Source organism: Musca domestica, unplaced genomic scaffold, assembly GCF_030504385.1.
Source record: "Musca domestica strain aabys unplaced genomic scaffold, Musca_domestica.polishedcontigs.V.1.1 2, whole genome shotgun sequence".
Classification (NCBI taxonomy): Eukaryota; Metazoa; Arthropoda; class Insecta; order Diptera; family Muscidae; genus Musca; species Musca domestica.
This window is the reverse complement of record NW_026712249.1, coordinates 43,601,250-43,628,414: the sequence shown is the minus strand read 5'-3', so window position 1 is coordinate 43,628,414 and position 27,165 is coordinate 43,601,250. Positions and strand designations below refer to the sequence as shown.

At 34.6% G+C, this 27,165-nt stretch overlaps 2 protein-coding genes across 2 annotated transcripts in view; both read left to right on the top strand.

The window, feature by feature from the left end:
- The window catches only part of LOC101892897 (phospholipid-transporting ATPase IF-like), a 30,857-nt gene extending 8,421 nt beyond the window's left edge, over positions 1-22,436 (top strand). Inside the window, exons 6-7 of the mRNA XM_059121998.1 lie at positions 15-481; positions 22,330-22,436. Of these exons, the coding sequence (XP_058977981.1) occupies positions 15-481; positions 22,330-22,436 (574 nt within the window). The remainder of the gene's footprint in view (positions 1-14; positions 482-22,329) is intronic.
- Positions 22,437-22,841: 405 nt separating this feature from the next.
- The window catches only part of LOC101891341 (phospholipid-transporting ATPase IF), a 38,658-nt gene continuing 34,334 nt past the window's right edge, over positions 22,842-27,165 (top strand). The window contains exon 1 of the mRNA XM_059122190.1: positions 22,842-23,429. The gene's annotated coding sequence lies outside the window, so the exon portion shown is untranslated. The remainder of the gene's footprint in view (positions 23,430-27,165) is intronic.

Below are 27,165 nucleotides of genomic sequence, written 5' to 3'. Positions count from 1 at the left end.
TATTTTTTCTTCAGAAATTTAGATTATCAAGCATCCAGTGCTGATGAAAGAGCCCTGGTGGAGGCTTGTGCCCATTTGGGATTTATTTATGTAGGAGATGATAATGAAACGTTAAAAATACGTTTTTCCACCTCATCAAATGATATACACTTTCAACGTTTACATGTTTTGGACTTCACGTCGGAACGAAAACGAATGAGCGTTGTTGTGAAAGACGAAAATAATGTCAAATGGATTTATACAAAGGGTGCTGAGAGTTGTGTCTTACCTTTGTGCAATCACCAGTCGTTGGAAATAATTTCGAAAACCAATTCACATATAATGGATTTTGCATGTCACGGATTGCGGACATTGGCAATAGCAAGACGTGAAATCAGTGATGAAGAATATCAGAAATTTATCATGGAGTTACAAATAGTGAATTTGTCATTAGATAACCGGAGGGAGTTGAGTGAGAAATGCTATGCAATTCTTGAGAAAGGTAAGTGTTAGAGGGGGTTGGGTAGACAACTTACCTGGGTACTTAATTCAAAGATGATGTGATTTTCTGAAAATAAGACAAAAAAGTCAAATATTATGATAAAATTAAAAACGAAATTACAATATATAACTTACTAGCTGAACCCGGTGCGCTTCGCTACCCCTTTTGATTTTATATGCATTCAAAATTTTATTTACGAATATATTTTGGATAAAGAAAAACGAAAATTGGTGCGTCAAATATGTGAAATCGGCCGAGAATATATATATGGGAGCTATATCCAAATCTTAACTAATTTCCAATTAATTTATCACATTTATTATTATAACCAAATTCCGCCACACATTCTGAATTTCATTGGAATCGGTCATATATATCGTGTTTGGTGCATAATATGTATGAAATCGGCCGAAATATATATGTTAGCTATATCCAAACCTCAACTGATTTCAATATAATGTGGCAATTTTTGCTGGTGCCAGATTTTGTCTCTCTCGCTTTGGGTGCATCAAATATGTGAAATCGGCTGAGTATATATGGGAGCTATAATCACATATGAGCGTATTTGAATATAATTTGTCAAATTTATTTTTGTACCAAATTTAGCCACTCATGCCGAATTTCGTTGGAATCGGAAATACGTATCGTGTTTTGTGCATCATATATGTGAAATCGGCGGAAAATATATATGGGAGATATATCCAAATCTGAACCGATTTTTATATAATTTGACAAAATTATATTTGTTTTAATTTCCGCTACACATTCCAAATTTCATTGAAATTAGAGATACATAGCGTGTTTGGTGCATCAAATACATGAAATCGGTCGAAAATATATATGGGAGCTATATCCAAATCTGAACCGATTTCAATATAATTTGGGAAATCTATTTTTTAGATAAAATCTATCACACGTTTCAAATTTCATTGAAATTGGGGATACATAGCGTGTTTGTGGCATCAAATGCTTGAAATCGGCCGAAAATATATATGGGAGCTCTATCCAAATCTGAACCGATTTCAATATAATTTGACAAATTTATTTCGGATTAAATCCCGTCACACATTCCAAATTTCATTGGAATCGAACATTCATATTGTGTTTGAGGCATCAAATGAACGAAATCGGTCGAAAATATATATGGGAGCTATATCCCAATCTGAACCGATTACAATATAATTTGGCAAACTTATTTTTGTTCCAAATTCCGTTACGTATTCCAAATTTGGAGACTGTATCTTCAACCAATCAATAGATATGTGCGTATAAAATCTAAATTTTTGGGAGGTACCTCCGATTCTGATGCTATATCTCCAGTTCCAAGTGGAAATTCAAAATTGTATATAGCCTATGTTACTTTCAGGCGATGTTGCAGTATATATGGAAATTTTCAGGAAAATCTATTCAGCGGTTTTCGAGTCCATAAATTACAAACAAACAAACAAACAAACAAACAAACATACAAACATTTTCCTCTTTTATAGATATAGAAGAAGATATATATATATATATATATATATATATATATATATATATATATATATATATATATATATATATATATATATATATATATATATATATATATATATATATATATATATATATATTTATGTCATTGATGGAGTGCAGGTTACGAAAAGTTTTAAAAGGGGTTAGTATCTAAAATAGTACCATTAAGTATTATCGTATTATATTATATATATATATATATATATATATATTTATTATATTATATATATATATATATATATATTTATGTCATTGATGGAGTGCAGGTTACGAAAAGTTTTAAAAGGGGTTAGTATCTAAAATAGTACCATTAAGTATTATCGTATGTGAATATATAAATCTAAAAATTTGGTATACTAAATTTGAAACAGTTTTGCTAAGGGTGAACGGATGAAGCTGGAATTTTGAAGTTTTGCATTGGTGTCCCTGTTGGTGGTAGGTTAGTGATATGTTTAACTTCATGTATAGCCTGGACACATGTAGGTAGTTTTGAGTATGTGTACTATAATTGTATGAAAATTACTAAATGGTACCTTATTTAGTAAAATTTGGTATTGGGTGAACAGATAGTGCTTAAAATCTGAAATGTGGTATTATATGGAGGTGGTTTCAGAAATATTCACTATAATTGTACGAAAAGTAGTTTATGGTACTATTGGGTAATTTTAATCCCGAAATTTGATATTGAGGTCTCTGTTAGTATCTGCGATTGAGATATGGAGGTTATTATGTAATTGTGTACTATAATTATACGAAAAGCACTAAATAGTACTATATTTGGTACAATTTGTTATTGCAATGATAGCGTTTGAAATCTCAACTTGGATATTAGTGTCACTGTTCATGTGTAGCCTGGACATATGGAGGTGTTTTTGGAACTGAGTACTATATTTGTACGAAACGTACCGATTGTACTAAATTTGCTATTAGTTGAGGGGATAGAGGTAAAATTCTGAAATTTGGTATTTAGTTTACTGATTGTATCTGTGTTTGAGATTTGGTAGGGGTTCGAAAATGCGTCCTATAATTGTACGAAAAGTACTTAATGGTACTATAGTTGGTATTGAGTGAATGGATAAAGATAAAATTGTGGAATTTGATTTTTATATTACTGTTGGTGTCTGTGGTTCATATTTGGTTCGTATTTGTACGAAAGGTACTAAATGGTATTAAATTTGTCATTGGGTGAAGGGATATGGCTGGAATCCTCAAATTTGATTTTGTGTTAACTGCGGATATTTGAAATTGAGGTTGCTTTGAAAATATGTACTATAATTGTACGAAAAGCGCAAAACGTTACTAAATTTGGCATTTGTTGAAGGAATAGAGCATGATATTTGGCATAGATGTCACTGTTGGTGTTCGTGATTAAGATATGGAGATGGTTTCGGAAATGTGTACTACAATTGTACGAAAAGTACTAAATAATACTATATTAGGTATTGGGTGAAGGGGTAGTTTTAAGAATCTAAAATTTGATATTAAGATCACTGATGGTGTCTGTGTTTGAAATTTGGCGGTGGTTTGGAAAGGCGTCCTATATTTATTTGTATTTGTTACATAAAGTATCAAATGGTACTAAATTTGGTATTGGGGAATTTTCAAATTTGATATTAAGGTCTCTTATGGTTTCTGGAATTGAGATACATAGGTGGTTTTGGAAATGTGTACTATAATTACACGAGGAGTAATAATGGTAAAAAATTTGGTATTGGGTAAAGGGCTAGGGCAGGAATCCTCAAATTTGGTATAGAGGTCTCTGTTAGTTACTGGTGGTGGTTTTTACAAATGCGTACTATAGTTATTGGAAATTTTCTAAACGATACTAAGCTTGGATCATCGTTGGTTTCTAGGATGGAGAAATGTAGATTGTTTTCGATATGCGTACCAGATGTTACTAAATTTGATATTGGGTGAAGTAATAGAGCTAAATTCTAATATTGATATTGAGGTAACTGGTAAATTGAATGTGGGTCCGTTGTGCAATGCTTTTTCTAATATCCTCCTCTGTAAACTACAAAATAATAGATTTTGAAGTGTTTTTGTTGTAAAAGGTAAACGTTTTGCTATTATTCTTTCGGAAAATGTAAAAATTTAAATAATATAAAATATTGGAAGTCTGATTATTTAGAAGGAAGTATGAAATTTTATTCAAAAATGTTGTCAACTGAACAAATTGTGAATTTTGATTGCTAAGAAGGCTTAACACGAATTGTTTGAAACGAATCTAAAATGTTAAGTTGGCCCTCGTTTTCGAACCTATTAACCAGTAGTGACAACTCTGTCAAATTTTAAAATAGTTGCTCTATTCAATCACATCCAACTCCGACACATCCAATTTTTAAATCGTAAAGAGTACGCAAAAGGTTTTTGCTTACTTTTAGTACATTTTTGACATTTTGGTCTTTTACACAAAAATTAAGTTCTATATCGAACAGTTCCGCATTTTATTTTCAACAATAGATTTTTTAGATTTTTGGATATGTATGTATTTCTAGTAGCCTTATAGTACAAATGTCCACTGACCCAGCCATTCTCAACCACTTTACACCAAAAGTGACACACCTGGCAAATTTAAGAATTGTTGTTATACTTCTTTCCGTTGAAGAAATTATAAGTGTACCTCCTTATTTTCCATTCCAATAGTGAAATATACTTTTTTCAAAAAAATGAAAGATTTGAGAGTTATTTTCATATTTTACAGAAATTCCCAACTGTATCGGAAGAATACGAAAAACAAACAGCTACAGTGGCCCACATTCTTGGAATGGATATTCTTCGGTGTATACCATGCGATAATATGTTTCTACTTTGCCTCGGAGATATTCTCCAACAATGATGTCATTCTAAATGTTGGCCAGACTGCAGATTTTGCCTTGTTTTGTGCCCTCCTGCTGCACATTGTTGTTATTGTGGTCAATTTTAAATTATGGATTGAATCGCAATATATTACCTTTCGGTATGTTGGTACTATTTTCATTTCGATATTGGGCTACATTCTTACAATGTTTTTGTTTAATTATTGGAATCAGTAAGTAATAAGATATTTGGAATATATTATTATATGAAAAATAATATTAAATTATTTTTTACAGTCATTACGATACTAACATTTATGGTGCTTATAACAAACTTTTGTCCTCAATATCGATATGGTTGTAATGTGTCCTTGCAACAGTGGCCTGTCTGGTGCCTGATTATTTTCTACGAGTTCTGAGACAAACTTTTCTCTCGCGAAACGAAAAACGTTTGCCAAAGTTAATCTAAGGAACGTGGGAGAGCAAAATAATTTGTTCATATTTTTGATATTTTGAGGGATTAGATAAGTTATATTTAAGTTTCAAGTATTTTCAAGTATTTATTTGCAATACAAAATATTAAAATGCTAATATTTTGAAAATATACTTTTAATGTTTTAATCAGTGTGATAGTAAAATTTGATTTTCATCATTCCGATTTATTCGTGGGTTTTATACTTTTGTGCCTTAAAAATATTGATAACACTGTGCGACAAAATTCAATTTAATTTTGTCCATAATAACAAGAAAAATTCAGTAGATCGTGAAAGCTGAGATTAAGCCAAAGACAGAAAGGTCAGAAGTTGTTATGGAGTGCATGATATGAGTGAGTATTAAAAAATATATATCAGATCAATATACTGGGTGGAATAAAAAACTGCAACCAACATCAGGCTGCTATCATTTCTAAGCCACTCGTCCGACAGCTCTTAAAAATATTCCAGTGATAGATCATTATATTGTTTAGAAGCGTATAAAAGCATTTTGGTGAGAATTTTCCAGAAAAAAAGTTGTTCGTGATTGAAATCAAGCGTGATAGCGTGATTTTTTTATATTTGGCTTAAAACCAGAAGTTGATATCGTTAGAGCACTCCAGCATTTAAATGTGAATAGATCTTTTGTGTCTCGTACCATCGCTCGTTACGTGATACTGGAAGTGGACGGAGGAAAACATCAGCAGAAATAGTTCGAAAAGTAAAGAAGCGACTTGATCGAAACCCGCGTTGCAGTGGCCGAAAAATGGCTTGTGAGCTGAACATATCGCAATATTCCATTCGGCAAATATTGAAAAACGAGCTCGGGGTAAAGCCATTGAAATTCCAAAAAGTGCAAGAACTTACACCGCTAATACAAAATAGCTAAAGAGTTGCTCCGCCTAGCTGAAAGTGGTGAACTGCCGAATTTGGTTTTCTCCGCTCCGATGAGAAAACATTCGTTGTCCAGCAGTTTGTAAACAAACAAAATGAGCGTGTTTACTTGCCAAAGAGGTCACCTCAAAATGTCCACCTTCGGTTGGCCACCAGAACTCAAGCGCCGGCCATGGTGATGGCATTGGTCGCCATAACATGCGATGGTTGCTCTCCGCTCGTATTATCGTATCGACCGAGTCATCAGAATAAATGCCGAATATTATCGCGAATATATCCTGGAGAGTGTATTAAAGCCTTGGACACGGAAACATTTTGGCCGCAGACCTTGTATATTCCAACAGGACTTAACACCATCGCACTTGTCACCAAAGAATGCTTATAAAACTAGGTTCCTCGCTTTATTTCCTGCGCACAATGGCCATCAAAATCTCCGGATACCAATCCGTTGTTCTATTGTGTCTGGGAATAGTCCAAAATACCGCAGAGCAACCTTCGGGCAGCGTGTGACGGTTTCATTGGCCGTTTAAAGGCCATAATTCGTGCCAAAGGTGACCAATTCTAACCAATCAAAACTTATTCTAAAATTAATAGCATCAAACATTTTTTGCTTTCATTCAATAAAATTAGAAAAAAAAAAATGTAAAAATTATGGCGTTTGACTTTGTTGCAGTTTTTTTATCTCACCCTGTGTATCAATTTACCGTGTAAAACAGGATTGAGTTCAGGCCTTAGTTAGGTATATTTTGCTGTTAATAGTTCGTTGCAAGAAATCCATCAAAATTAAATAACAAAATGATCAGAACATCCTTAAGATTACGAAGCATATTTTGATTTCACCATTTGGTTTTATTATAATTATAATTTTACTGCGTACATTATCATTGTTGGGAGAATGATATGGATTTTTTTCTTCCTAAGAACGCTCAGAGTTATGAGTTTTAATATTTTGAAAAAAAAAAATTGCCTATAAAAGTACCATAATGATAAAATTAGTTGATATCGTAAAAAATTTACCATGTCGTTATTGCTCTGTTTGGTTAACGTCATAAATTATATGAATTCAATAAAGTATGACGAAATTCTAAGTGATCTCAATGAAATCAGTTGAAATCGAGAATAGAAGTAAGAAGTAAAAAGGAAAAAAAATACAGTAAATAAGAAATCAAAATTAGCAGAATCGACTATTTGATGTCCTATAGCAATAATTATGAGCATGCAACCGAATATAATTTAATACTATTGGTATGTTTACACAGTGCTTTCAAATATCGGGTATTAGGTCACTATTTTATATCAACAGCAGACAGCCACGTGCAACATTTCAAGATTCTAGCTTAAGCTGATGACATTGAGAACATGCACGTTTTTTATGAAGTCAATTCAAAGTGTTTGAACTCATTCTCTGAAGAATAATGATTTGCAATTGAGAGCATGGGTAATTTAATACCCAATGAATCAAATAAAACAAGTAAGGAAAAGTCAAAAAGTCTGGCGAGGCCGACTATATGATACCCTACACCTTTATGCATATTTAGTCGAGCTTCTGTAACAAAAGAATTTATTTGAAGTAGATCATACCACCTATCAACATTTGGCTTTAGAGTAGTTATATTTTGGTTTCAGAGGGAACTAATATATAGAAGGCACATCCAATTCTGAATTGTTTTTCACTAAATTTGTCGGAGACATTTTAATATTTTATACCAAATAACATTGCGATAGAGTGCATGATATCATTTCGAGAAGGATTATATTAACAAAATTTACCGAGTTCCGAAATTCACTCCATTTTGGCTGATATTAGCCATTATTTGCACAATAAACCTGAAATCGGCTTAAGGATATAAATGGGAGCTATATCCAAATCTTAATGGTTGTCGATAAAATTTGGCAAAAGTATTTCTGAGTTCTATAAGATATCCTGTACCAAATATCATAGTTGTCGAATGCATAATACGAATATGAGGTACTTAAACACCAAATCGGATGAAACATATATATAGTAGCTATAGCCATATCTGAACCGATTTTCACCAAATTTGATGTCCTTGCTTCTAGACTAAATTCGGTCAGATGTTCCAAAATTCTGATCATTAGGACTGATATTGACCATTTGGCGCACAATTAACCCGAAATCGGTTGAAGATTTACATAGCAGATATATCCAAATCTAATCCAATCATGATAAAATTTGGCAGAAGTATTTCTGGGATGTATCTGATATCTGGTACCAAATATCATTGTTGTCGAATGAATATTACGAATGTGAGGGACATAAACACCAAATCGGATGAAATATATACAGGGTGAGATGAAATAACTGCAACCACCTTCAGACTGCTGTCATTTCTAAGCCACTCGTCCGACAGCTGTTAAAATTATTCCAGTGACGGCTCATTATATTTTTTACATGTGTACAAAAGCATTTTGGTGAGAATTTTCCAGATAAAAGTTATTCGTGATGGAATTCAAGCTTGATAGTGTGATTTGTTTATATTTGGCTGGAAAACCAGATGTGGATATAGTTAGAGCACTCCAGCATTTAAATGTGAATAAATCTTTTCCGTCTCGTACCATCGCTCGTTACAGTGGCACTGGTAGCGTAGCCTGATGTCAAAGATGTGGACGGAAGAAAACAGCAACATCAGCAGAAAGTAAAGAAGCGACTTGATCGAAACCCGCGACACAGTGGCCGAAAAATGGCTCGTGAGCTGAACATATCGCAATATTCAATTCGACAAATATTGAAAAATGAGCTCGGGGTAAAGCCATTGAAATTCTAAAAAGTGCAAGAACTTACACCGCAACAGAAAGAAAATAGACTCAAAAGAGCTAAAGAGTTGCTCCGCCTAGCCGAAAGTGGTGAACTGCCGAATTTGGTTTTCTCCGCTCCGATGAGAAAACATTCGTTGTCCAGCAGTTTGTAAACAAACAAAATGATCGTGAATAGTTGCCAAAGAGGTCAGCTGAAAATGTGGCCACCAGAACTCAAGCGACGGCCATGGTGATGGTGTGGGCCGCCATAACAGCCGGTGTTCGCTCTTTGCTCGTATTAATCGACCTTTGCATCAGAATAAATGCCGAATATTATCGCGAAAATATTCTGGAGAGTGTATTAAAGCCTTGGGCACGCAAACATTTTGGCCGCAGACCTTGGAGAACCACCCAAAAATGGTTACGAAATGAGGTTCCTCGCTTCATTTCCAACGTGCATTGGCCACCAAAATCTCCAGATACCAATCCGTTGGACTATTGTATCTGGAGTATTTTGGAAAGCAAGGTAGGCACTAAAAAATACCAAAGTGTCGATCACCTCCAGCAAGCGCTTCGCCCGGAATGAGCCAAAATACTGCAGAGCAATATTCGGGCAGAGTGTGGCGGTTTCATTGGCCGTTTGAAGGCCATAACGCGTGCCAAAGAAGATCAATTCGGACAAATCCAAACTTATTCTAAAATTTTATGCTATTTCCGGCAAATTTTGCTTTCATTCAATAAAATTAGAAAAAAAAATGTAAAAATTATGACGTTTGACATTGTTGCGGTTTTTTTGTATCTTACCCATGTGCATGTGGAGGGTATAAATATACCTAAGACGAGCTGTTGGAATGAATCTAAATTTTTAAGGATGAGTGGTTAATTTTTAGTCAATAATAGCGAATTTCGAAAAATATAAGAATTGTAAAAATAAAAGGTGGGCTTGCCCCTCACTTATCATCGACCGTAATGCGACCAATACATAAAAATCCAAGGTCTTTTATAAGACCTGGAAATATCTAATAACCATTGGGATACACCAAAAACTACAAAGCTACTCATTTAAAGGGTCCTACGTTCAAAATTACGGTGTTTGGTGGAAATGGTCGCTCTTAAATCTGGCGAAAGCCACATACCGAGTTATTGCCATAGAACCTGAATTCCACAATTGGAGTTGAATCTATTATGTTCAGGGGACATATAGCAACAAATATAATCTTACGGATTATAGGGTAGCACTAACCATTGACACTTTTGTTTCGATTCGCAGAATCTTTGAAAAAGTAATGCATACATTGGCAGCTATTGAAATGCTTCCGGCAGATCTTTAAGACAAATTATCGTTTAATTATAGACCAAACTCAGGATGTTTGACAGTGAAATAAAACACGAAACGTTCGTGAGCTCTTTTAACCAGTGTTGCTTAAAAGATAATAATGAAAAAATCTATCTTTTTGTACATTTTTTGAAAACTGTATATGGTTTTTGAATATTTTCCAGATATCCGATTAGCTCATTTGCGCTCGGGAGTGAAACGTGCTCGTGAGCAGGATTGCTCGAAGAGTGAGAGTTTTTTACGGAGTCTACTCTTCACTCTATTGTTTTGCGTGGGAGCACTGTTGAGTCACTCCTGCTTGGAAAATAAAAGTGCGGCAAACCGATTTTGATGTTGCTGTGAATTTTAAAGGAAGGGTGGAAGGGGGTTGAGGTTGACCGTGTACAAAATCAACGAAAAAAAACTGCAGAATGTATTGCAAGGTTTGTTTGATTGTTTTTGTTAGGTTTGCAACTGGTGGTTGCAAAAATACATACACACACAACTCTTTGCTCGGCAAGAGTTGATCTGCTCGATTTTGAACAAATTTTGCTCGCATCCAAAAAGGAGCAAAACATGCTCACTCCTATTCGAGTGACATCGAAAAGTTTGGTCAACATTTTTTTCTGCTCCCAGGAGCGCACTCGCTTGAATTCGAGTGAGTTTCTCACTCTTTGAGCAAAATCGAGCTAGTTTTTCGGTATTTTTTGATTATGATTTGTCAATTTTAAATTAAATATTCTTCTTAAGGCGCGGTAATGAGCAAGTGTACCAAACCCACAAAATTGTTTTAAGTCTTAGCTATTATAAGTTAAATCATTTACGAATAGAATTTATCATAAAAAAATAAAATTTAAACAAATAAATGATCATTTAAATTTTAATGGGCGCGAGGGAGTTCAGCAGGTGGATGTGGGTATGGAAATTATTGACAATTTAACAGTACATGTAGCAGCAACAACAGCAATTTCACATATAAAACAAACTGATAAGATTTGAAACAGAAAAAAATGTCGAAAAGAGTTTGGACGCCGTTGCGACTCGTTATCATTCAAAACAAAAGATTTTGCAAAGCACAAAATATACCCATTTGATATCACTCCGCCACACTCTCTCCCGGAGGAGTAGACATTTGTCAAGTGCATTTGCACGCTCACTCCATTGGTTCTCTCTCACTCTCTCTCTCTCCCTGGCTGGCAGGTGTTAATAGGGTTTTAGATAACAGAAACAAACCATGGCAGTTGATTAAATAGTGGGTTGTTCGGTTAGCTTGGCGTTTGGTTGACATGGCCTGGTCTGGTGCGTTCTCGGTTCTATTGACGGCTAGAACAATACGATAGCCATAGCCATATGGGAAAATCGGATTTGTTTCATACCTCAAATGGACGATATTACAGGCGAAAAAACCCCGATATTGTTAGCTCGTATTTTTGCTTGAATTTTTTTAAATTTTTTTAATTAGTTCAATAGCGGCTCTCTCTTTGACTCTTTGGTTTTTAATTTTTTTCGACAATTGATTGACAAAATGTGGTAAAGTGTTCAGGCGTTCCATGCGATTAGTGTTGCTCTTGATCGCGGAAATAGTTAAAAGTTTATAAATCATTAATGAAACTAACAAGTGTTCATGTGTGGAAAATCAAAGAATAATCAAAACGTAATGAAATATCAACAACTTTTCTAAATTGTTGCAAAAAATTACAGAATCGGAAAATAAAATAAAGGATAAATATATATCGAAAAGTGATTTAAATAAATTTAAGTAAAAAAAATAATTTGCTGCTGGCTAAAGTGAAAGAGTAACAGGAAATAACTGCTCTCTTCGGTTTTATTACACAACCGAATATCTTTGTTCAAGTGGATTATTATCAGCCAATTTGATTTCAAAATGGTAAGTTTAATGTATTTAGTATATAGGAAGCGTGCGGGTATGATAATCGTTTTTATGCAATATAATATATCCGTGAGACGTATTATTATGCATACGTCATTGAATGATAAGCAATGCTGTAGTTGATGTTTGTGATGTGTCAAATATTCTACGGTTAAGCGAAATGTATTTTACTATTTGTAGGGATAATCCTTTTTGGTTTCCATAGCGTAAAGGAAAAAGGGGGAGAGCTACATTTTTATTTGTCTGATAAAACATGCATTTTTAGGTTCATATTAGAGTATGTCAATCAAAATAAAAAAAAACAGCTTTGGACCTTTCTATTATAATGTATCGATATTGCAGATTCATGACTCACGCATCAACAATGTCTAGACAACATTTAGTATCAGTGTCACTCTTGGTACGACAGATCATATATAATATTACAAACAGAGATATGGGACTATCGATTGAGAACCTTAGAATATAATAAAATATTGAAAAGGCGATGAACTTATGAGAGGATATCGGAATCTTAGTTCTGCTATGAAGTTGCAATACAGCAAGACAGCCGTCATATTCTTTTTTAAGTCGGGTAGTTTATTACATGTTTTAAATTAGTTATATAAGGTGAGATAAAAACCAGTAAAGAAAGTCTTAAAGTCGGTCAGGGCCGACTTTATGATACCCTACACCATTTTGCTAATTTAGTAGAGCTGCGCATAACAATTAAAAGTTTTTTATGGAAGAATTCAATCATACACGCTATGATTATAATTATAATTTAAAGTTCAAAGGACTAAATATGCCGAAGCATTTGTATCTTTTAAATTCGGACTTGTATTACCCATTTGGTGCACAATTAATTTGATATCGGATAAAGATATGTATGGAAGCTATATCCAAATCGGAACCGATCTCGATAAAATTTGGCAAAGATATTTCTGAGCTGTATTTGATATATTTCCTTGAATATCGTTGTTACGGAGTGCATATTACGGTTGTGGGTAACAAATATGATAAATCGGATGAACAGTATATATGGGTGCTATAGCTATATCTGAACCGATCTTCACCAAATTTAACATACTAGCTTCTAGACTCAATTCGGTCGTAAGTGCCAAATTTCATTCAATTTCAAATATTAGAAGTTTGGTGTACATTAAAAGGTAAATCGGACGAAGTTATATATGGGAGCTATATCCAAATCTGAACCGATCTCGATAAAATTTAGCAAATGTATTTCTGAGCTGTATTTGATATATTTCCCCAAATATTGTTGTTACAGAGTGCATATTACGGCTGCGGAGGACAAAAATAACAAATCGGATGAACAATATATATGGGAGCTATAGCTACATCTGAACCAATTTTGGATCAAATTTGGCATACTTATTTTCAGGTCCAATCTGATCGTACGTGCAAAATTCCATACTATTCGGACTGATATTACACGTTTGGTGCACAATAAAAGGCAAATCGGACGAAGATATATATGGGAGCTAAATCAAAATTTTGACCGATTATCTCCAATTTCAATAGGGCTCGTCCTTGGGCGAAACAAATGATTTGTGCAAAATTTCATCTGGATAGGGCAATAAATGCGAACTGTACTTTGTTTACAAATATACATGGACGGACGGACAGACGGACGGACGGACATGCATAAATCGACTCAGAATGTGATTCTATGCAGATCATCAAAAGGAACTATGGGTCTATTTCGTTTCCTTTTGCCTGTTACAAACAAAGGCACAAAGACATAATACCCTGACCACCTTGTGGTGTAGGGTATAAAAAATTGCAACAAAGTCAAAAGCCATAATTTTTACATTTTTATACCCTCCACCTTTGGTGACACCTTTTCACCAGAATTGTTTCAAATTTGGTATTTGAAGTTCGTAATGGATACTACAGCCTACGAAAGAAAATTGTCTGTGCAGGTCCACGTCTTCACGATTTAGCCCTGTCCGTTCGTCCATCTGTTCTAATCACACAAGCTAAAATTGCACAGATATGTCCTTTGCAGGTAGGTCCACTTCGAGGATGGGCTATATGGGTCCACGATTTGATTTTAGTCAGATTTTTCAATGGAATTGTCTGTAGGAAGAGAATTGTCTATGTAGGTCCACGATATCGAATAGCCCTCATAAACGGTACCCCCGATATTCGTTATTTTGATGATTTTAGCGAATTTTTTTATCGGAATTTTTTCGTATTTAAAGCTCGTAATGGCTACTACAACCTATGACGGAAAATTGTAAGTCTACTTCTTCATATATTTTTAATATTTTGATGATTTTTTTACCGGAATTGTTTTGAATTTAAAATTTAAAATTCGTAATGGGTACTACAACCTATGAAAAAAATGTACATGTACATCTTCGTATAGCTCCCATATAAAGGGTTTCCTTGAGCGGTATTTTTTTGGAAATATTTTAAGTTCTTTAAAATGGTGGATGAGGTACCGGGAGGAGTGGGCCGATATATTCCATTTTCAAATCAAATCAATCTTGTTATTGGGATGTGCCGAGTTGGAAAGGAATCTAATACTCACTTCGCATTTTATGCACTTCATGGTTATTCCAAATTTTGACCCATTGTCACATCTTTACTACAGATCTTGTGATAATAAAAATGTTGCGATATGTGTTATTTAGAGGGAATCTGATGCTTATTTCGCATTTTATGAGAGATGTAATTATTTAAAATTTTGACACAGAAGGAGTGGTCCGACACATTCCATTTTCCATTTGAAAATAATCGAATGCTAATTTCGCGTTTTATGGGCTTCGCGGTTGTTGAAAATGTTGGTACCATGGGGGATGTACCAGATATTGTATTATCAAAAATGGTGGAATGTGTGAAATTTGAAGAGAATCGGATGCTTATTATCTAGGTTATGAGAATTATAATTATTCAAAATGTTGACCCTTTGTGGGGGAGGAGGAGGAGATCCCTATATCGACTCGAAATGTCCTGAAACGGATTTGGTTCAAAGGCACCTAGGGTTTAAAATCACTATTTCGATGAGGCACATTTTGGCCGTATCAAATGACAGCCATATGTGTGCTGAGTGTATAATATTGCAGTGTGGGAGTTATGAAGACAATTCCGAAACGAGAAGCGGTGGGTTAATATTTTCTATGTCCACTCCTGATCAAGGTCGATATTATCACGTCCCATATGAATAGAGTTTTTATTATTTAAAATTTTGACACATCAGATCAAAAGGTGTAGTCCAACATTGTTTATTCTCGCACTGTGTCAAATATGTACAACATGTTTGATGTCATGTGGATAAGTTGGCCAATATTGTCCTCCCGAAATTTTGTATGGAGATGGATGCCTATATGAATGAATAATATACCAAATAAACATGAAAATTGTAAGTTCTCTAGAAATTGAAAAGAAATTGAAGCTTTTAAGAAAATAACTTTGACATTTTGTGAGTAAAAAAGTATTCATATTAGGAACTGCATTATTCGGTTCTGGAACAGAGCATTAGTTGGTTGTTAAACAATACCAAAACAACAAGGTATTGATCGTCGGAAATGACCAATATATTTTAAATTTAGTTTTATTAAAAACCACCTATAGCTGGAAGCACTAATAAACATAAAATGTATTTTGTACATATTAGTCTAAAACTCCGCCTAAGTTTACATACGATTTTTGACTCGTCATCGCCAATATCTTTATATTCGTTCTATCATTTATGTACACACACAGAAAAAAAGCAATGATACTAACGCATGGTCTCTTTCATAAAGATAAGATTTGTAGCTGATAACAAAAATTGAATGGTTGGAAGGGTCTGAGGGAAAAGGTGATTTTGCTTAAGCATGCCAAACATCAACTAGACTAACTAAATTTCCCCTTCACCAAGATTGGAGGGTGTATTAGTTTGATCGTTTAGTATGTGAAATTGGATGAAGATATCTCGATAAAATTGCTGTATCTAATATTTGGTTACTAATGTGGGGGATTACATAAGAAACATATACAGGGTGAGATGAAAAAACTGCAACCAACTTCAGACTTCTGCCATTTCTAAGCCACTTGTCCGACAGCTCCTAAAATTATTCCAGTGACAGCTAATTATATTGTTTACAATCGTACAAAAGCATTTTGGTGAGAATTTTCCAGAAAAAAAGTTATTCGTGATGGAATTTAAGCGTGATAATGTGATTTCTTTATATTTGGCTGGAAAACCGCAGGTGGCCATCGTTAGAGCACTCCAGCATTTAAATGTGAATAAATCCTTTGTGTCTCGTACCATCCCTCGTTACCGTGATACTGGTAGAGTAGCCCGACGTCAAGGAAGTGAACGGAAGAAAACAGCAACATCAGCAGAAATGGTTCGAAAAGTATAGAAGCGAATTGATCGAATCTCGCGTCGCAGTGGCCGAAAAACGTGAGCTGAACATATCGCAATATTCCATTCGCAAATATTGAAAAATGAGCTCGGGGTAAAGCCATTGAAATTTCAAAAAGAACTTACACCGCAACAGGAAGAATATAGACTCAAAAGAGCTAAAGAGTTGATTTGCTTGGTCGAAAGTGGTAAACTGTCGAATTTGGGTTTCTCCGATGAGAAAACATTCGTTGTCCAGCAGTTTGTAAACAAACAAAATGATCGTGTTTACTTGCCAAATAGATCAGTTGAAAATGTGCACGTTCTGTTGGCCACCGGAACTCAAGCGCTGGCCATGTGATGGTGTGGGCCGCCATAACAGCCGATGATCGCTATCAGCTCGTAAAAATCGACCGTGGCATCAGAATAAATGCTGAATATTAACGCGAAAATATTCTGGAGGGTGTATTAAAACCTTGGGCTCGCAAACATTTTGTCCGCAGACCTTGGACATTCCAACAGGACTCAGCACGCGCCACACAAGAATGGTTAAAAAATGAGGTTCCTTGCTTCATTTCCAGCGCACAATGGCCACCGGATACCAATCTGTTGGACTTTGTGTCTGGAGTATTTTGGAAAGCAAGGTTGGTACTAAAAAATACCAAAGAGTCGATCTCTTCAGAACTTTGTCGACAATGGGCCGAAATACCGCAGAGCAAAATTCATTGGCCGTTTGAAGGCCATAAATCGTGCCAAAGGTGACCAATTCGAACAAATCTAAACTTATTCTAAAATTCGATGCTATTTCCGACATTTTTCGCTTTCATTCAATAATATTTAAAAAAAGTAAAAATTATGGCGTTTGACTTTGTTGCAGTTTTTTTATCTCACCCGGTATGTGATCAGCGACCCTGATATTAAATTTCAGATAACAAGCCATAACTGTTCACCCAATACAAATTTGTACCAAATATAGTGTTGTTTACTAGTTTTCGTGCACGTGTAGTATACATATCTAAAATCAACTTTTTATCACAAACCTATTACTAACAGGGACCCCAACACCAAATTTCAAATTTCCAGCTTCATGCATTTCCTGCTTAGTACACTTAAAGTATACATTTCCAAAACCACCTCCATATCTCAATTCTAGATACCAATAGAGAACTCAATATCAAATTTGGGGATTCTTCACCCAATACCTAATTTAGTACCTTATAGTACTTTTCGTACAAATAAAGGATGCATTTCCAAACCACCACCAAACCTCAAACACAGATACCATCAGCAATCTAAATATCAAATTCAAGAATTGTATCTCCATCCCTTCACTCAATACCAAATATAGTACCAATCTGTACTTTTCGTACAATTATAATACACATTTTCGAAACCACCTCCATGTCTAAATTCGAGATTTCCAGAGACCTCAACGTCAAATTTCGGCATTCCGGCTCTATCCCTTCACCCAATACCAAATTAATTACTATTTAGTGCTTTTTGTACAGTAATAGTACATATATCTAAAACCTCTCCCATATCTGATTTCCAGATACCAGCAGACACCTTAATATCAAATTTGAGGATTCCTTCACCCAATACCAAATTTAGTACCATTCAGTAGTTTTCGTACCAATATAAAACGCATTTCTAAACCCCCACCAAGTCTCAAACATTACATGCGCATCCAATGCCACATTGTACCAAATATAGTACAATTTAGTATTTTTTGTAACCTTGTGCATACTTCCCATTAGAAAACTTCAAAATTCCACCTTTATCCGTTCACCCTAAATCCAAATTTTCGTACCATTAAATACAGTTCGCACACTTACTTTACATTTCCTAAACCGCCGTCATATATCAAAATTACTCTCCAACCTTGATTCTTCTACCAAATTTCAAGTTTTTAGCTCTATCCGTTCACATAACGCCAAATGGTACCCTTTTAGAAGCTTAGTACCATTTTAGAACTTTTCATAAAGAAAAATTCCAAAAACACAATGATACATCTTCTGTACTCCATAAGTGACCCTCATTCCAAATTTCAGAATTCTAGTTTATTCCAGTACAAAGTATTTAATTTGTTTTATACATTTAAGTACTTTGCGTACGCTTATAGTACCAATTTCTAAGGACCCAGCCTCTCTGACTCTCGTGCAAAATTTCAAGATTCTGGCTTCAGCCGGTTCCTCCTTTTCCAAAACCCTTTTGTATGATTGAAAAATTTTAAATGGACACATTTTGAGATATATGAATTGCGAAGATTTCCATTAACATCATATTCAAATACACGGGTTGTAGTGTAGGGTGCAAGAAGACAATTGAATCTTACATTTTTGAGGCCTTCAACCACAAAGTGTCATCCTAATGTCTGAGAGATTAAAAGGTTTGGTATCACAGAACCGATTGTAGCTTCACAAAAGTTTATTTTTTCATTTGGAGCATTATCTATCGCCACCTCTCTCACTTTTTTTGTGGATATGTGGCAGATATACCTATGCTGAGAACGGCGAACATTAGTAACGGTTAATACCTACATTCGCCGACATTAAAGCTCAAAACGGTTTAATATTTTTTGTGGAGTATTTCAACGGCATTTTGAATTACATTTTCTACCATAGATTTTATATTTCATGTCAGTGAGACCGTCTGTTAGTCAATTCAATGAATTATCGGCGAAATAATTGATAATAATTTGCCACGAATTGAATTCAGAAGCCATATAAAAATAACTTTTGTTGACGAATTCCCCATTTTTTGTTGTTGTTTTAGTTGAAAAAGGTGCGAGCGATAAGAATTCTAAGGTCTAACGATAAGTGTAAGCGGTTCCATGCTTTAGTTGGTTCGAAGTAAAATGACCAAGAACTATCGAACATCGAATCGACGTCAATTGAGGGAAAAGCGCGTTATTCGTCTACGGTAGCTAATGTGTTGGTGTAAAAGTTGTATTTCTATTAAATAAAAATAATAATAAAAAAAATAAAGAAAAACACCAAACAATTATATGAAAAATATTATTTAAATTTTACTGCACAGCGTCGTTGTTTGCAACACCATGAATGTTTCCGACAAAATGGAAGAGTTTCTAGAAAAATTTCTCAAAAGAAGGGTAAGTTTGAAATTCATTAACTTATATGTATGTCACTCTAATCCCCCCAATTGACATACAATCAATTTTATTTATCGTTCTTCATTTCCCATCATCGTTTTTTCTATTCAATAAATTTTCCAATAAATCTTCAATTTTGTTTTCTTTATGTAAAAATATTCCGATGATTGATCTGTTATGACTAATAATATTTGAGTTTGTTTTCGAACAAAAAAAAAATAATATTTGTAAATACAAATATTCATCGATAGCTGCAACATTCTACGAAATTGCCACGATAATATGTCAGTGTGTGATATATATGTGTATAATCTCAATTTTGGTCTTATCTCAAATTCAAAAACAAAAAAAGTTGAAAAAAGCTTTGATAACGTTCATTTGTTTACCATGAAGAAGAGCAAAGCTTTTTCTGGCTAAAATACTGCACATAACAGATAAACATTAGTAATTTACCAAAACAAAAGCTCAGCCGTCGATATAAAGTTAAAATAGATTAAGTCAAATATTTGAGTACATAGAATACATTGAGGTTTATGTCAATATGTGAGTCATTTTATGGGTGATTTTTTATGATTTTTTGAACTTTATTACTTTTTAGTGTTTCAGTCATCGGTGCTTGTGATTTTTTTGCAAAGGTCCATGGTTTGAATAGCAATTTATAAGATATTTAAAAATGGTAAGGTGGGAATACATAAAGAGCTTATTTGGCTGGCTTAAGTCATGGCGCATGCCCACCTTTTAAAAATAAGAATTTTTAAATTTAAAAAAAAAAATAAAATCCGTTTAAATTTTTTGTTGAAATCTTAAAAATACCGGCAACCTTTATCATAGGCCATCATTCAAATACGAAACTTAAATTCTGGTGAATAATGTCGCTAAAATCATCAAAAAAAAAAAAAAAAAAAAAAACGGAATATAGCCAGGTACCGTTATATGGGTGCTGTACGAAGACCTCACAGACAATGTCACATGTCATAGATTGTAATACCAATTTGGAACTTCAAATACAAAATTTAAAACAATTCTGGTGAATATTACACCTAAAATTCGCACAAAATACCGATCATAGGGAGTACTTATAAGGAACTTCTTTTGTGGATTTTCAGACAATACCATTAAAAAATTTAGCTAAAATCATAAAAATACCGAATATCGGGAGGTACCGTTATATAAGGAAATATACGATGTAGTGGACCGATATAGCTCATCTTCGAACTTGACATGTCTGTAGACAAAAGACAAATCTGTGCAAAATTTTAGCTTCCTATCTTTGTTCGTTATGACTCTAGCGTGATTTCTAGAGACGGACGGACTAGACAGGGCTAAATCGTCTTTGTTATGTCTAAAATTATTATTTCGATGTCGAGTTACAAACGGATTAAAGAACTTAATATACCCTCCATACTATGTATGGTGGAGGGTATAAAATACCCATACCGCTATGAATTTGTATATTGGGAATTTATGTGGAGAATCTACTTCACACACACCAGTTATGAGAGGTACCAGAAGGAGTGGTCGATATATTCCACACCTTGTGTTGATTTTGTCGATTTTGTGTTGATAGACATATTGAGATGTGCGAACTTCGAAACCAATCGAACTTTTATTTTACATTTTATAAGAGCTGTAACTTTTCAAAACTTTGAACCTTTGTGGGGGGAGGTACCAGAAGTAGGAGTCCGATATATTCCTTATACACACTAGATCTTGTATCAATATAACTATTGGGATGTGCCGAGTTTGAATGGAATCGGATGCCCGTTTTATGACCTTCATGGTTATTCAAAAATTTGACCCGTTGTAGCGAGGTACCAGAAGAGGTAGACCGATATCTACCATCTTCAGATGATATCTTGTGTTAAAAAAAATATTAGCATGTGTGTAGTTTAGAACGAATTGGGCATTTTATGAAAGATATAATTATTCAAAATATTGACCTGTTGTGGGGGAGATACCAGCTGGAGTAAACCGTTAATTTTTGTACTCGACCTAACATTGACACAACTATTAGGATTTGCAAAATCTGAACAAAATTTTATCATCCATTCTTGTTCTATAAGCTCAATTATTTTCTATAAAAAAGTTTACCTCTTGTGGGGGAGGTGTCAGAGGGAGTGGACCCATATTGCCAATCACCAAACCCGATCTTAGTTAGACAATAATATTACGATGTACCAAGTTTGGATTAAATCGGATACTCCCTTCGAGAGTTATCGTGCTCACCAAACGGACGGATATCCAAATGTCCTGGAACGGATTTGATCTAAAAAGACTTAGGGTCTAAATCCTTTATTTCGCATTGGAGGTATCAAATGATATATACCCTCTCTAGCCATATGGCTGAGGGTATAAAAACAAATTTAAAATTTAATTATTTGGAACCACTAGTCGCGTTTTCTATAATTTCATAAAAAATATGTTAATATTCTTTCCATTTAAAAGTTACAGACTTTTCACAAGAAGTACTGTTCATCTAAAATTCCACAACACTATCCTTGGATAATGGGTATAAAAATAAACTAATCAAATCAAATGACAACATTGAAAAAAATCATAATGAGCTCACAACATTTTTAACGAATTGAGGCTCCATAGGTATAAAATTATTCTTTCCGATACGAATCTACCTAAAATTCCATCATAAAGCATTTTACCACAAACAAAATCCGCAAAGAATAAAAATAGCGTGCTGCCAAAAAAAACCGAAATTGCTACAACGTCAAACGCAACTATTCAACTTTACACCATTCTCAGTTAATGGTACTGTAAAAATACGTATGAGTCTTGAAAAAGAAACCCAAAAGCCCTGCTCTCAGTACACATGTACGAAGAACAACGATCCCCACCAAAAAGAAACATAAAAAAATGAGAGTATGAGAGTACCGTAACATACGAGCCTCCTCCCCAAACAACATTCATGGCTAATTAGTCGACATCTCCCAGATACGGTTGTTTAAATATGCTGACGTTAGATGGGGTAACCCCCCAACAAACAAACAACAAAACAACCAGAGTTTGTTGGTATTCAAGCTCGATCAAAAACCCGATAAACAAAATGGGAAAATGAGAGTCATAACAGAACAACAAATTGAAAATTGACTCTGTTTTTATGCTGTTAGAGAAGCCGAGAGAATGACTTAACAGAGAGAGTGGGAGAGCGAGAGCGATAGAGAGTGAGCAAAAGGCTTAAATCCAAGTTAATTTTATCATACGAACCATTTCAATTTCTATGGCCAAGACCAGTTTCAAGTTCAGTTTCGCGGCGAATGCTAAAGCGGGCACATCTCTTGGCTTCGTTTAGAGAAAGAAAAGAAACAAAGAAATCAAGATAGAAATCACTTCGAACTCAAATTTATTGGCTTTGGCATTTCTGAATGAAAGCAAATGCCATGTAGATTATTATAAATAAATAAAGCGTAACCAAAATTAACGGTTAACTGTAACAAACAAATACAAAAATATGAAATCATTTAGAAAAGAATGAAAATCCCCAAAAAGCATTCGTGTGTGTAAAAAAGAGGCAAAAAGATTTAAAACAAAAAAATATTTTGAAGTTTTAGTCTTAGCCTATAGCTAACAAACGGTTGAAAATGTTAATGGCTTAGATCTTAATCGTGTTACCCAGTTAATGTCTGATGATTTTAAGCAGCTCAAGCAAATGATCATCATTACCATCAACCAAGCCAGTGTTACCGCGATGATGACGTTCCGTTTTATATAACATCTCAGTTTTTTGTTTTTTTTGGGAAATGAAAGTCAAGAATTGTTTACAGTGTTCATGTGAGCGAGTGAGTGTTCATCGACAGCGGCATCAGACCAGCTTCATATTCGCTATTGTTGTGTGTACTTACTACGTATGTGAAAAAGAGTTCAAAAAGTTAAATGAAATAGATTCGAAAGAAAGGCTAAAGCAACAACAACGAAAACGACAGCAACCAACAGTGAAACGCGAATTTTTTTGAACTGTGAAATGTAATTAATTGATGAATTTTGCTTGGGTTTCCCTTAGCATTTCTTGCAATGACTTGGATATTTTGGTGTTGTGAATTGAAATCAACGAAAAAAAAAATAAATAAATAAAAAATAAATTAAATAACTTGTGTTTGATATTTTATGGCATAGATGTTTTGATTTATTTTTGATTGTCATGCAAGAAGATGTTGTAGTTTAACTGAAGGTCGATTTTTTTAAATTGGATGGCTTTATAGAAAAAAATGTTAATGACTTTTAGCAACACTTCATTTAAACAATTGACATAAATATTTGCGGCACCAACACCCCAAAAATCATACAATGCAATGGCATAAAATGTCCAACGCCAGAACATGACATTATACTTTCCACATGGCTGTGGAAAGTATAAAAATATACGAAAACTCCAAATCTTAATTTTAAATTACGCCCATATTAGGGTGTATAGTGCTCAGCTTTGTGGCTACAGGGCATGTTGTATCTGACTTCGTACAAACCTTGGACATTGTAATATTCCTATGAAATTTCTAAGTAAAGGGGTGGTGGCGCTTCATTTGACACTTCCGACACAAAGGATAACACATTTCAAACTGCGAAGTGAGAGTCCGAAGATTTTGAAACAATGTCTTTCGTAATATTTACACTCAGTACTGCCGAAAATCGACAATATTGGCCATATTCTTTTGACTACAATTATAAACAATCATAATTCGCATTAATTGGAGGATGAGATAACAAAACCGCAAAAAAGCCAAACCATAATTTTTACATTTTTTTTTTAAATTTTATTGAATGAAAGCAAAAATGTCGGAAATAGCATCAAATTTTAGAATAAGCTTAGATTTGTTCGAATTGGTCATCTTTGGCACGAATTATGGCCTTCAAACGGCCAATGAAACCGTCACACGCTGCCCGATTGCTGCTCTGCTGTATTTTGGCCCATTCCCGGCGAAGCGCTTAAGGTGATCGACACTTTGTTATTTTTTTACTGCCAACATTACTTTCCAAAATATTCCAGACACAATAGTCCAACGGATTGGTATCCGGAGATTATGGTGGCCATTGTGTGCTGTAAATGAAGCGAGGAACCTCATTTTGTAACCATTCTTGGGTGACGCGTGCTGAGTCCTTTTGGAATGTCCAAGGACTGCGGCCAAAATGTTTGCGTGCCCAAGGCATTAATACACCCTCCAGAATATTTTCGCGATAGTACTTGGCATTTATTCTGATGCCACGGTCGATTAATACGAGCGACCATCGGCTGTTATGACGGCCCACACCATCACCATGGCCGGCGCTTGAGTTCTGGTGGCCAACCGAAGGTGCACATTTTCAGCTGACCTCTTTGGCAAGTAAACACGATCATTTTGTTTTTTTACAAACTGCTGGACAACGAATACTTATCGGAGAAAACCAAATTCGGCAGTTCATCACTTTCGGCCAAGCGAAGCAACTCTTTAGCTCTTTTGAGTCTATTTTCTTTCCGTTGTGGTGTAAGTTCTTGCACTCTTTGGAATTTCAATGGCTTTACCCCGAGGTCATTTTCCAATATTTGCCGAATGGAATATTGCGATATGATCAGCTCACGAGACATGTTTCGGTCACTGCGATGCAGGTTTCGATCAAGTCGCTTCCTTACTTTTCGAACCATTTCTGCTGATGTTGCTGTTTTCTTCCGTCCACTTCCTTGACGTCGGGCTACGCCACCAGTATCACGGTAACGATCGATGGTACGAGACACAAAATATGTATTCACATTTAAATGCTGGAGTGCTCTAACGATAGCCACTTGTGGTTTTCCAGCTAAATATAAAGAAATCACACTATCACGCTTGAATTCCATCACGCATAACTTTTTTTCTGCAAAAATTCTCACCAAAATGCTTTTGTACGCTTGTGAACAATATAATAAGCTGTCACTGGAATAATTTGAGTAGCTGTCGGACGAGTGGCATAGAAATGGCAGCAGTCTGAAGTTGGTTGCAGTTTTTTCATCTTATCCTGTATAGAAGCTATATCGAAATCTTAAGAAGAATTTTAAAGAGGTATTTCTGAGCTGTATCTGATATATGGTTCCAAATATTATTGTCGTGGAGTGCATATTGTGAAAGTGAGGGACTCAGATATTAAAAAGGATGAAACATATATATGGGAGCTAGACCTTATATTTGATGAAATTTTCATCAAATTTGAAGTATTTGCTTCTAGGCTAAACTCTATCGGATGTGCCGAAATACACCCTTTTTGTACGAATATTACACATATGACGCGCAATAAAATTGAAATCGGACGAATGTGGCGTAGGGCATAAATACATAGCTGCCATACCGACTCCTAAAAATATTTCGTTATATTTTTGGCCCGTACCAAGGGCACACCTTAAGATATTTAGAGTTATTTGTTTGGTTAGATATCAGCAATGGCAAAAAAATGGGGTTTTCTTTACAGAAATAGAATTCTGAATCACTGTGTGGCGTTTCTCAGTTTTTTTCCAAATCTGTACTGATAATGGACATTGATGCACCAGGTTATTCCTAACACAATTAATTTTATAGTGTTAGTGCTGTTGTGATTTTGAACTATTGTCCTGAAATGAGTCCTCTCCTCTCCTTTTTCTGATTTTGTTTACAAATTTTATATGGAAAGTTGGCTAAAGTGTCTTAAAAATTAACGTCGTCGTAACGTACGTCGAATGCTATTGTCATGTTGTTTTGGACTAGACCTATGTCTATTTTTTATATAGCCCCCACAGAATGTTCAGATTTTTAATTTTTTAAGGTTCTCGAGTTCTTTGTATAGTTTAACATTTCCAACAACATTTTGTTGGTGTAGCCCCTTATCCCGAAAATTTGCGTTTTATTAAGCCAATATTATGTCGTGAGGCGTAGTTCTTATTCTACTTATTTTTTATCTAAATTTCTTTCATGTGATAAAAAGAGAAAATCAGCATTTATTCCTGTATGAACAACATTGCCATGTGATTGTAATTTTGTTAACAAATCGTGGGTAAAGAGAGAAGCGAATTAAATAAATTTGCAAAACATTGATGATATCGAAAATAATGGCAAATTAACTCTTACCCTCATTTAAAAACGCTTATCCTCATTGTAAAATGTGCTATAACGGCATAAAGGCGCCTAATGAAATCTTCTGCAAATAAAATTTCAAAAAAAAAAAAAAATAAAATAAATAAAATAATGTGTTAAAATTCAATCAAATAAGAAAAAAAATGATAATACATTAGCTACCGTTATTTGTGTTATTGTTATTTTTTGAGATGAAACACACACACATATATATAAAACGAAAACATCTGAAAATCATATGGGAGGCAGGCAGACATTCAAATAATGTAAACAACAAATCAAAGTGTGCTAATTAAAAGCCCATAAAAATCTTTTAACGAAAACAAAAATTAGCAAATGAATGAATGATGGTGGGCTCGGATGAATGAACAGTAACAGTGGCACATCCGTAAACATAACTTAAGTGGTGAAGGCAGGTTAGAGGGGCCGGAGGGAGATTTGTCAACAAAACGAGTTACTAGGTGATCAAGCCAATGATGAATGCAGAAGTGTAAACAAACAAGAAAACGCTCTGTATACCATTCGAAAACAC